At 38.0% G+C, this 13,159-nt stretch overlaps 1 protein-coding gene across 5 annotated transcripts in view; it reads left to right on the top strand.

Moving 5' to 3' along the window:
• ZFYVE9 (zinc finger FYVE-type containing 9) overlaps positions 1 to 13,159 on the top strand; it is a 205,675-nt gene that overhangs the window by 85,521 nt on the left and 106,995 nt on the right. For all 5 annotated transcript variants that reach the window (XM_016918251.4, XM_016918269.4, XM_063817586.1 and 2 more), the window contains exons 3-4: positions 5,092 to 5,197; positions 9,412 to 11,519. In XM_016918251.4, coding sequence (XP_016773740.1) covers positions 5,128 to 5,197; positions 9,412 to 11,519 — 2,178 coding nt within the window. In that variant the 5' untranslated portion in view covers positions 5,092 to 5,127. The remainder of the gene's footprint in view (positions 1 to 5,091; positions 5,198 to 9,411; positions 11,520 to 13,159) is intronic.

Genomic DNA, 13,159 nt, shown 5'->3' with positions numbered 1-13,159 from the left:
TTATTTATTTATTTATTTTTGAGACAGGGTCTCACTCTGTTGCTGAGGCTAGAGTGCAGTGCCACCATCATGGCCCACTGCAACCTCCGTCTCCTGAGCTGAAGCAATCTTCCTGCCTCAGCCTCATGAGTAGCTGGGATTACAGGCATGTGTCACCACACCCAGCGAATTTTTAAAATTTTCTGTAGATACGGAGTCTCACTATGTTGTCCAGGCTGATCTCAAACTCTTGGCCTCAAGCGATCTCACACCTTGGCCTCCCAAAGTGCTAAACTCTTTAACATAATTAATTTTGTCTAGAATTTTTTTATTTAGAGTAGGAAGGAATGTTTACCACCCATCAGCTCAGTGTGCCCTTTTTTCTTTTAAGAAATCTTAAGCCTGCAGAAAAATGGAAAGACTAGAACAATTAAGACCCATATATCCTTCAGCTAGAGTTATCAGTTTTTACCATTTTGTCCCTTTTGCACACCTTTCTTCCCTTCCCACACATATACTCTCACATCATTTAAAAGTTAGTTGCAGACAACACAACGCTTCTTCCCTAAACACTTCAGCAGGCATCTCCTAAGAGAACAAGTAAGGGCATTCCCCTACAAAATCAGAATGCCATTATCACATCTAAGAAAATGATAATTAATTCAATGTGTCACCCAATGTATCGTCCATATCCAAATTTCTTCTGAGATTGTTCTCAAAATGTTAATTTATGCTGTGTGTGTGTATATGTGTGTTTTCTTGATCCAGAATCAAGTCAGTGCCTGACACTTGGTTATTTAATATTTTGTCTGTTCTAGTTGAGAATAATCTTTTTTCCTTTTTTTTTTTTTTTTTTTTAAAGACGAGGTCTTGCTCTGTCACCTAGGCTAGAATGCAGTGGTGCAGTCATAGCTCACTGTAACCTCGAACTCCTGGGCTTAAGCGATTCTCCCACCTCAACCTCTTGAGTAGCTGCACCACCACACCTGGCTAATTTTTATTTTTATTTTTGTTGATGTTGCCCAGGCTGCTCTTGAACTTCTGGGCTCAAGCGATCCAATCCTCCACCTCAGCCTCCCAAAGTACTGGGATTAAGATGTGAGCCACTGCGCCTAGCCACATTTAATATTTTGGAAAGTTCAGATCAGATACAGAATGCCTCACATTCTAGATTTGTCTTATTGTCTCCTCATGATTAAATCGGCTAAATGTTTTGGCAAGAATACTGTATAGGTGATGTTTTATATTTTTCATTGCATCATATTGGAAAGTGCATAATGTCAGCTTGTTAAACTGTTGTGGTGGTACTGAGTTAAATCATTTGGCTAAGGTGATGATTTCTATATCTCTTCATTGTAAACATACATTTCCTTCTTTGAAATTAGTGATTTACCTGTGGAATGATAATCTGAGGTACTGTGAATAGTTTCTTCCCCAATAATAATTTACTTAATAGTTTAGCATCCATTTTTGATGCTTGTTTGAATCAGTTATCGTAATTGGAATTCAGTACAACTTATTGACCAGCTGCTTATACACTGTTCATTTATTCATTCTGCAGGTATTAATTGAAATAGATACCACATTAGCACATCAGGCTCTATGTGAATCACCAGGAATACATGGTGAACACAGTCTGGTGGGTGCCCTTGTGGTGCCTACAGTCTGGTGGGAGAGATTGACAAATAATCACACTGATGTGTATTTATAGATGGTGATAAATATTTTAAGGACCAAGAATGGGGTGCCATGAGGGATTGTTGTTGTAGAAAAAGCGGGTTCTTGTCAAACAACCAGGAAAGATTAGGCTCACAGACACTTTTTTTTTTTTTTTTTGGAGACGGAGTCTCGCTCTATCGCCCAGGCTGGAGTGCAGTGGTGTGATCTCGGCTCACTGCAAGCTCCGCCTCCCAGGTTCACGCCATTCTCCTGCCTCAGCTTCCTGAGTAGCTGGGACTACAGGCGCTTGCCACCACGTCCAGCTAATTTTTTTGTATTTTTAATAGAGATGGGGTTTCACCGTGTTAACCAGGATGGTCTCCATCTCCTGACCTCGTGATCTGCCTGCCTCGGCCTCCCAAAGTGCTGGGATTACAGGCGTGAGCCTCCGCGCCCTGCCTAGGCTCACAGACACTTTGAAGGGTGAGGGGGAAGGCAAAAAGGAAAAAACTCAGCAAAGCGAGAGGGGTTCCTGTTAACAGGCTCCCATCTCACAGATTGAATCCCATGTTACCACACAGGAACAGGAGAGGCAAACGGAGTGAACTTCCCAAGGCCCCACCCCGTCCTCCCAGTGTGCAGTGCGCAGGTGGGCATCCAGAAAGAATCAGTCAAACAGGGAGGTGAACAACACACACCAGGGCCTTTGCGGGGGTGGGGATCGTACTTAGAGGATGAGTCAGTGGGTGCAGCAAACCACCACAGCACACATATACCTATGTAATCTGCATGTTCTGCACATGTATCCTGGAACTTAAAAAAAAAAAAAAATCAGTTGGAAAAGGGCAGGCTTCATCCAGGATGGGCAATTCGGTTTTTCAGCCCTCATGCTGTTTTAAACTTGAAGGTGGGGTTTTGCTGGGGTACCCTTGGCTGCCTCCCGTCTGTATCTGTCCCCTTATAAGGGGAGCCATCACCTTTTCTGGGGGTTCACATAACACTTCCCTTTGAAAGTGATATTTGAGCAAAGAGATCAAATGAAGAATGATGAACTTAAATAACCTCTTGAACTTCTGTACTACTTATTCTGTAGCACTTATCTGTTAATTTTATCTGACAGATTAATCACTTGCTGTCTCCTGTGCTGTTATTCAAATCATTTATTATTTAAATTTTCTTACTTAGCCTTGTTTACTGTTGACTAAATTATAAGCTTTATAATGTTAGGGATGATATCTGAGACTTGATTACAGTATAGATGCATATAGTAGATGCAGTAGGTAAATATGTTAATCTGATTATTTGTTTACTAATATTTTTATAATGACCATAAAATGCTGTTAAATATTGTAGGTGTATATTGAATGTGTCAGATTGTGTGTTGTGAGAAATTTCATTTGCTCTTAGCATTAGTAGACATTAAATGTGCAACCTATCTGAAATGGCATGCATATAAAAATGATTTTGACCTATAAATAATTAGACAACAAAGATAGATATTTTAAAAAATTCATAGATTATGGGCTGGGTGTGGTGGCTCATGCGTGTAATCCCAGCACTTTGGAAGGCTGAGGTGGGCAGATCACTTGAGGTCAGGAGTTTGAGACCAGCCTGGCCAACATGGTGAAACCCTGTCTCTACTAAAAATACAAAAATTAGCCAGGCATGGTGGCACACACCTGTAGCCCCAGCTACTCTGGAGGGTGAGGCAGGAGAATCACTTGAATCCAGGAGGGGGAGGTTGCAGTGAGCTGAGATTGAGCCACTGCACTCCAGCCTGGGTGACAGAGTGAGACTCCATCTCCAAAAAAAATAATTCGCAGATTATGTAGCTTATTTGCCTACCTAAACTTAAGTAACCTAATAGGAGCCAATCTATAAATGTTAACCAAGTTAATAATCATGGGAAAATACTCTTTCTTTTTTTGAGATGGAGCTTCACACTTGCTGCCCAGGCTGGAGTGCAGTGGTGCAATCTCGGCTCACTGCAACCTCCACCTCCCGGGTTCAAGTGATTCTCCCTCCTCAGCCTCCTGAGTAGCTGGGACTACAGGCACACGCTACCACTCCTGCCTAATTTTTTGTGTATTTTTACTAGAGACGAGGTTTCACCACGTTGGCCAGGCTGGTCTCAAACTCCTGACCTCAGGTGATCTACCCACGTTGGCCTTGCAAAGTGCTGGAATTACAGGCATGAGCCACGACGCCTGGCCGGGAAATACTTGAATAAGTCAGTTAAATTCCCTGAGCTTGTTTTCTTATTTGTAAAATGAGGGAAATATCATTGACACTTATATACCTCAGAGAAGAAGAAACACTACCTTAGTAAGTCAAAGAAATTTCATCACTTATAATATTTGACTTAAAGTTTACAAGACAGGCTATTACATTTCTGATTTTCTCTGTTTTTCATGTTTTCCTTACTCAAACTTTTTGGGGAATTTGTAATTTGACCTCCCCTGCCTGTATTATATCAATAAGAAGCCAAGCAGAATTTTCAGTTTGGAAAGAAAAATTTGAAACACTAAGGAAATAGGTGTGGAGATCATGGTAATGGATGAAAAAAAGGAGATAATAGGTAGCATTTACTTAACACCTATTATGTGCCCTTAGCATCTGTTAAGTCATTGACATACCTAGTGTATATGCCCAAGGATGCTTTTGGATCGATTAACATTAAAGAAATGGTTTAGAAATGGTACTCGAAGAGGGTTACAAGAATAACCAGGTCAGGGCCAAGTGCATGGCTCATGCCTGTAATCCCAGCACTTTGGGAGACTGAGGTGGGCGGATCACTTGAGGTCAGGAGTTCGAGACCAGCCTGGCCAACATGGTGAAACCCTGTCTCTACTAAAAATACAAAATTAGCTGGACATGGTGGTGCTTGCCTGTAATCCCAGCTACTTGGGAGGCTAAAGCAGGAGAATCGCTTGAACTTGGGAGGCAGAGGTTGCAGTGAGCCAAGATGGAGCCATTGCACTCCAGCCTGGGCAACAAGAGTGAGACTGTCTCAAAAAAAAAAAAAAAAAAAAAAAAAGGAATAACTAGGTCAGAGTCATCATTAGCATTTTGGAACTAGTATCCGTTACTCCTGTACTTAAACTTCCCTGTCATTTCCCATTTGAAAAAAATTCTGTAAGCTTCGTTCTTTAATAGAAACACAATTTTATACCAAACAATGATTCCTTTCCCAGCATCTGAAATGTGTCTGTTGAAGCATGAAATGATCACCAAGTCAGCCTTTTATATTTAGTTATATTTTGTTGATTGTCAGCTTACAGGTTTTTAGAATTTATTAGCTTAAAGATCTTATAATATATCCAGTGGGATGCCAGGTTTTATAGTTTACCATTATCTGGAAAGATTTATAAGAGATTTTATCCTTGTGTGTATACTTAAGATTTATAAATTATATTTTAATAATTCAAAATGTAATACGCATTTACTTTTTAGGTTTAAACAAGTCTCTTAAGTGGTGTTTCCTCACCGATGGAGAATTACTTCCAAGCAGAAGCTTACAACCTGGACAAGGTGTTAGATGAATTTGAACAAAACGAAGGTGAGAATTTATATTGGTGAATCTGTTTGCCTATGTGGTATAGAGAATGTGGGGATATAAGAGGATGTAGTATTTAAAAAAATAAAATCAGGTCTGATGACTTAATGATAGTAATATTATTTACTAATATACAGGGGAAGAAATAACATTTTTTAGCACTAAATGCCAGATACTTAAAATCCCACAGATCTTATTGCCATTTTATAGATGAGAATAGAGGCACAGAGAGGTTAAGCACTTTTCTCAGAGTTACCTTGTGAACAAGTGGCAGGATTAGAATCCAGGCAGTGTGACACTAGAGCCTGAGCTTTACTAAACTACCCTATACAATGAATGTATGGTCAAGAAATGTGCTTGCATTTCCTAAACTAAGAAAAATAGCTCATTCTATATTGATTGCCCAATAAAGTAAAGATACATTTAAAACTATTTACATCACAACTGCCTAAATGGTTAATTATATATTCTCAAGCATCAGTAGAAATGTCCACTTAAGATTCACTTCTTTTGTTTGTTTGTTGGTTGGTTGGTTTTTTGAGAAAGTCTTGCTCTGTCTCCCAAGCTGGAGTGCAGTGCTCACTGGAACCTCTGCCTCCCTGGCTGAAGTGATTCCCATGCCTCAGCTTCCAGAGTAGCTGGGATTCCAGACACCCGCCACCATGCCTGGCTAATTTTTGTATTTTTAGTACAGAAGGGGTTTCGCCATGTTGGCCAGGCTGGTCTTAAACTCCTGGTGTCAAGCAGTCCTCCCTCCTCAGCCGCCCAAAGTGCTGGGATTATAGGCATGAGCCACCACGCCTGGCCAAGATTCACTTCTATTTAGGGAAGACTTTTCTCTAAATTTCCCTCTTGGTTTAACTTGAGTGGGTAAGCCATAATTAAATTTCTTCCTCCTCACCGTTCTTCCCCTGTGTTCTCTATTTCTAACAGGAAATGGCATTAACAAGTTTACAAAGTGGTATATTTCCATCCAAAGTCCATGATTCCAGTCCAGGCAACATGATGAAACCCCCTCTCTACAGAAAATACAAAAAAAATTAGCCAGGCCTGGTGGCACACCTGTGGTCCCAGCTATTCGGGAGGCAAAGGAGGGAGAATCACTTGAGCCCTAGAAATAGAGGCTGCAGTGAGCTGTGATCATGCCACTGTATTCCAGCCCAGATGACAGAGCGAGACCCTGTCTTAAAAAATAATAAAGCCCATGATTTCCATATTGGTTTACAAACCTTTGCTATATTCAGTTAATCAGGCTATTCTTTGATAGCAGTTGGGAAGACAGATTAGTTTTGACTTTGTTACTTTAGATATTTAATGCTCTCCAGCCTTAAATTGAATATGGAATCATGACAGGAAGGAAGAGAGAGAGGAAGGCTACCAGAGTGGCCTGCTTTTCTCATATTTTACCATTGATGACCTAACACTAACCTATATTCCTAGGCTCATTCCTGGTTCATGTAAATGTGAAATCTAATCATTGGGGTTTTACATCATCCAGGTGGGCTTTGTACATACCAGGCTGGAAGGTATATTATTTTCTGAGTTTCAACTGTTTGTATAAGTATTTTCTTAATCTTTTATTTGATTTAGCCCTCTGTGTATCACAGTTCTTTGAGTCATAAGGTACTTAGACATGTGTTACACCTAATCATGTGAATACTATGCTTCTAGAATACCACTGACTCTAATAAAACTCTTAGTTCATTACATTTGTCTCTTTGTGACTTCTGTAGATTCTATTAGGGTGCTTTGTGTATAGTTGTTTTCAATACATTTTTGTTGAATCAGTAAAAATATTTTAGTTAAAAAATAGAGCAATTGCTTACAGAATAATAACTCCTTTAGAAGGAGAAGGATTTCTGAAACCAGCTTCTTGGTTGTAACTTTGTGGTTCATTTGTTTGAACTATTTTTTTGAATCTCACTACCAGTTGCATTAAAAACTATCACTTCAAGCCTTGTGTTATCTTAGAGAATATACTTAAAATGATTTCTCATTTTGTGTTAATTTATTTTCTTATTTAAATGAAAAAATATACCACAGACTGTGATGACACTAGGCAATTAACATTATGCCCAGGTAGGAGGCAGTTGAATAATGAAAATTTTAATACCCGATCATTTCTGTTTGAACATTGCTAAATATTCTTGTAAGAAGCTGTAACTATATTTTTGTTTCCAGGAACCATATTGGAAATATGACTTATTTGCTTTTTTTTCTTTTAAGGAATCCTGTGTTACTAAATTTCAAATCTCTACTGGTTCAAATTTGGTAAATTCAGGATTTGACATTTCAGAGGATACTAAGCCCATTCTTCACACAATCTGAGTTTTGTGCCCTTTTTAACAACTTTTCACTACTTCTTTACACTAATTCTTTTCTCAACCCAAACTGATTTACTTATTGCTTCCTTAAATTCTTATATTTGGAGATATGCTTTTCTTTATTCCTCTATTTATTAATGCTTTCTTTTCCAAACTTACATAAAACTGTCTTTGAAGCATAGCCCAGTTCTTCCTGCCTCCATGAATTCAAGCTCGCTTACCTCATCCTGGAAAATATCTATCTCCTCTGAATTTATTTTTCTACTCCTACATAATAGTTTTCAGACACTGAGTCCTCACTTGATGTCTTTGATAAGTTCTTGGAAACTGTGACTTTAAGCAAATTGATACACTGTATGCCGGAGAACCTTAACTGTTGTTTATATCAATTAGCTTATAGTAAAATTGGCTTCTTTATACAGTGAGTTGTTTTGCTTATAATTGCAGTTTCCAAGAACCTATCAACAATGTTAAGTGAGGACTTACTGTACCTATGCTACTCCATACTGCTAATTAGATGTTTGTACGTGTCTCTTATTCTCCCAATGAGATTATATACTTCTTAGAGGCAAGAGCTATCATTTAATCTTCATGTTCCTCAATCCTGCTGCTTTTACTATGGTAGATATTCACTTATATATTTACTGTGTATGTTCTACCTATCAGGCACTATGCAAAGTGAGGACTTATATTGATAGAAATGATTTCTGCCTTCAGAAATCATTCAGTGGTTGAAAGAGAAGGGTAGATAAACGATTGCATTTCAGTGTAGTAAATGCCTTAATAAAGTTTTGATTAAGGTGCTGTGGACACATTGAAGATTAATGTTACAGATGAGGATTGAGGTTACAAATATATCTGCATAATTTCAGGACCATGATTATCAGAGATACTGGAGGAAGAAAGCAAGAAAGGCACTGAGTGCATTGTTCCTTATTTCTCTAATTTACTTAGACATATGCAGTAGCCCTATAACTTGAGAGAATAACTTAGCCATTGTAGTTATGATCTGTTAAAAAGTAAACAGAAACATTATATGAAAGTATGCTTATTGGTAGACTATAAGAATGTTGATTTAATATGATAAATGAACACTTTTTGCCCAGTGTCCTCAGATAATAATATAAATATGAACCTGATTAATAATGTATTGTGACATGGTTACAAGCAGAATTTCACATACTGTGGCAAACTTTTTTTAACATGTGTTGGGCAAATTTAAAATATTTTAAAGTAAGAAGTATAATAAACCCCAGTGTACCCATCATCCAGCTTTCACAGCATTTCATATGCTGCCATTTTGTTTCATTTATACCTTTATCACCTTCTCACTCCCTGCTTCATTCTTATTTTTTTTAACAGCTTTTCAAAAGGTAAACTTTATATACATTAGAATACATAGATCTTAACTGTCCAGTTTTGGCAAATGGGTATATCTCTCAAACCCACATCCTAATTATGATACAGAGTGTAGAGCATTCAGTCTCTACAGAAAACTTCTTCATTTTCCTTCCTGCTTAATTAGTTATCCTAGCCACTGTTCTAAATTTTTTCCATCTAATCCATTAGATTAGCACCTGTCCTGGCTTTGCTCAATCCAAGGGTGCTTTCCCCTCTTCTGGGTCCCATTCACCTGTGGGTCAGTTTAATTATGTTACTAGATTGAGGTAGAATTCTTTTGTTGTTTGGAATAGTCTGAGATATTACCATTTGGTGACATATAATTGCAGAGAATTGTCTGAAATATATTTTCTTATTTTTTAGCCCCGAATTAGAAATCTAATATCCTTGGAATATTTAATTTTCAAACGATAGTTAGAAATGTTATTAACTTAGTCATAAGCTTTTCCAGTGTTACAAGCAAACTTATTGTAATTACTTATTTTTTTCCAGATGAAACAGTTTCTTCTACTTTATTGGATACAAAGTGGAATAAGATTCTAGATCCCCCTTCTCACCGGCTGTCATTTAACCCTACTTTGGCCAGTGTGAATGAATCTGCAGTTTCTAATGAGTCACAACCACAACTGAAAGTCTTCTCCCTGGCTCATTCAGCTCCCCTGACCACAGAGGAAGAGGATCACTGTGCTAATGGACAGGACTGTAATCTAAATCCAGAGATTGCCACAATGTGGATTGATGAAAATGCTGTTGCAGAAGACCAGTTAATTAAGAGAAACTATAGTCGGGATGATCAATGCAGTGCTGTTGAAGTGGGAGAGAAGAAATGTGGAAACCTGGCTTGTCTGCCAGATGAGAAGAATGTTCTTGTTGTAGCCGTCATGCATAACTGTGATAAAAGGACATTACAAAACGATTTACAGGATTGTAATAATTATAATAGTCAATCCCTTATGGATGCTTTTAGCTGTTCACTGGATAATGAAAACAGACAAACTGATCAATTTAGTTTCAGTATAAATGAGTCCACTGAAAAAGATATGAACTCAGAGAAACAAATGGATCCATTGAATAGACCGAAAACAGAGGGGAGATCTGTTAACCATCTGTGTCCTACTTCATCTGATAGTCTAGCCAGTGTCTGTTCCCCTTCACAATTAAAGGATGACGGAAGTATAGGTAGAGACCCCTCCATGTCTGCGATTACAAGTTTAACGGTTGATTCAGTAATTTCATCCCAGGGAACAGATGGAGGTCCTGCTGTTAAAAAGCAAGAGAACTATATACCAGATGAGGACCTCACTGGCAAAATCAGCTCTCCTAGGACAGATCTCGGGAGTCCAAATTCCTTTTCCCACATGAGTGAGGGGATTTTGACGAAAAAAGAGCCAGCAGAGGAGAGCACCACTGAAGAATCCCTCCGGTCTGGTTTACCTTTGCTTCTCAAACCAGACGTGCCTAATGGGTCTGGAAGGAATAATGACTGTGAACGGTGTTCAGATTGCCTTGTGCCTAATAAAGTTAGGGCTGATGAAAATGAAGGTTATGAACATGAAGAAACTCTTGGCACTACAGAATTCCTTAATATGACAGAGCATTTCTCTGAATCTCAGGACATGACTAATTGGAAGTTGACTAAACTAAATGAGATGAATGACAGCCAAGTAAACGAAGAAAAGGAAAAGTTTCTACAGATTAGTCAGCCTGAGGACACTAATGGTGATAGTGGAGGACAGTGTGTTGGATTAGCAGATGCAGGTCTAGATTTAAAAGGAACTTGCATTAGTGAAAGTGAAGAATGTGAGTTCGCCACTGTTATAGACACACCAGCAGCAAATTATCTATCTAATGGTTGTGATTCCTATGGAATGCAAGACCCAGGTGTTTCTTTTGTTCCAAAGACTTTACCCTCCAAAGAAGATTCAGTAACAGAAGAAAAAGAAATAGAGGAAAGCAAGTCAGAATGCTACTCAAATATTTATGAACAGAGAGGAAATGAGGCCACAGAAGGGAGCGGACTACTTTTAAACAGCACTGGTGACCTAATGAAGAAAAATTATTTACGTAACTTCTGTAGTCAAGTTCCATCAGTGCTTGGGCAATCTTCCCCCAAGGTAGTAGCAAGCCTGCCATCTATCAGTGTTCCTTTTGGTGGTGCAAGACCCAAGCAACCTTCTAATCTTAAACTTCAAATTCCAAAGCCATTATCAGACCATTTACAAAATGACTTTCCTGCAAACAGTGGAAATAATACTAAAAATAAAAATGATATTCTTGGGAAAGCAAAATTAGGGGAAAACTCAGCAACCAATGTATGCAGTCCATCTTTGGGAAACATCTCTAATGTCGATACAAATGGGGAACATTTAGAAAGTTATGAGGCTGAGATCTCCACTAGACCATGCCTTGCATTAGCTCCAGATAGCCCAGATAATGATCTCAGAGCTGGTCAGTTTGGAATTTCTGCCAGAAAGCCATTCACCACTCTGGGTGAGGTGGCTCCAGTATGGGTACCGGATTCTCAGGCTCCAAATTGCATGAAATGTGAAGCCAGGTTTACATTCACCAAAAGGAGGCATCACTGCAGAGCATGTGGGAAGGTAAGTTGCATGTATACGCTCAGAAATCGGGCATGCACATTTTGTAATGCTGAATTAGATAGTAATAAAGGCAATGTAAGGTGAATATATGTCTGGTTGAGTTGACATAAATAGCATTTTTGAAAACCCAGTTCTAGTAAATTTCTATATAAAAAATGACGTCACTGATTCTTAGATAGTATTTGTAATTTTTTTGTTGCCATGATTTATGCTGAATCAGTTTTTATGAAGAGATGAGAATTGAGGAAGTGTAAACTTTGTGGTTTCTGTATTGATAGCTACTTGGTTAATGTAATAGTTTGAAATAAGGAAGTTATTCTTTCAGTTTAGGAAATATTTGTCATTAACTTATTGCATTATTTATTGAAAAATGCATTTAAATACAAAAAATAAAAATAAAAATTACATTTAATTGTTGAAAAATATTACACATAGAATCCATCCTACTTTTTTCTGTGAGATTTTTGCCACTATACAAAACATTCTGGAACTCTTTATACACATGCACACATATTTTTGTCTTTTCTCCCATATAACTTTGATACAAAGTAGAGTTGAAGTCTGTAGATTTTTATGACAGGGTTGTAAGAATGATATTCCTTAGCTCTCCCCAAATTTTGTTAGCTAAAAACACATCTTTTTTGTTTGTTTGTTTGTTTAGAGTTGTAAATAAGGAAGGAAGGAGATTTTATATTTTTGAGATATGGTGTCAGGTCTAGAATAAAATTTCAGCTTTGTTACTATTAATTATATAACTTTACTAAGCCTTAGTTTTATAATCTGTAAAAACAAACCAAAAAAGATTAATAACTTTTATTGGGCTGTTGTCAAGATTAAATGAGATCTCAGAAGTCATAGTGCTCAATGATTAATCTCTACCTCCCTTCTTGCCTGATTTTTTGGTCCATCTGTATTAATTAGGGTGCTTTCAACTTCAAGGAACAGAGTGTTTGACCCCCAGTGACTTAGGTGAAAATAACATTTATTTCATGTAAACAGAAGCTATGAGACTCAGTGATTTATGTCTGGGTGCAGAGACAGGATCGTGGAAGTTCTCTTGGTCTTCCCCTCATGTCAGAAGATAGTATCTCAGTTCTAATTATCGGGTCTCAACCTGACAACTTCCTAAGCACAAACAAACTGGCTGGGGGGCAAAAGAGCCTACTCTACTCTTGGCACCCTCTTATCAGGGAGGAAGGGACCTCCAGCAACTTCCTTTAATTTATTGGCCAATTTTAGACCATAACCAATTACAGGCAAAGGGGACTGGGATTATCTAATCAATCATGATTTATCTCCTGGGGCTGAGCACAGTGTTGCCTGAAAAAAAGTGGGATTCTGTTAACAAAGGAGAAGGGGAAGTAGTGATATGTAGGATGAGTAAGTCTAGACGTCTAATGTACAACATGAGGACTATGCATAATAAAATCATACTATATTTGGGATTCTTGCAAAATGAGTAGATTTTGGTTCCTCTTGCCACAAAAATGGGTAACTGTGTGAGACAATAGATAGGTTAATTTGCTTCACTATAGTAACCTTTTTACTGTCTGGATGTATCTCATAACATCATGTTGTATACCTTAAATGTATACAATAAAATTTATTTTAAAAAAAGGAGAGGAGGAAAATGGTTCCTA

This window comes from Pan troglodytes, chromosome 1 (genome assembly GCF_028858775.2).
Source record: "Pan troglodytes isolate AG18354 chromosome 1, NHGRI_mPanTro3-v2.0_pri, whole genome shotgun sequence".
Lineage (NCBI taxonomy): Eukaryota > Metazoa > Chordata > Mammalia > Primates > Hominidae > Pan > Pan troglodytes.
Note: the sequence above shows the minus strand (reverse complement) of the source record. Positions and strands in the feature narration are given on the sequence as shown.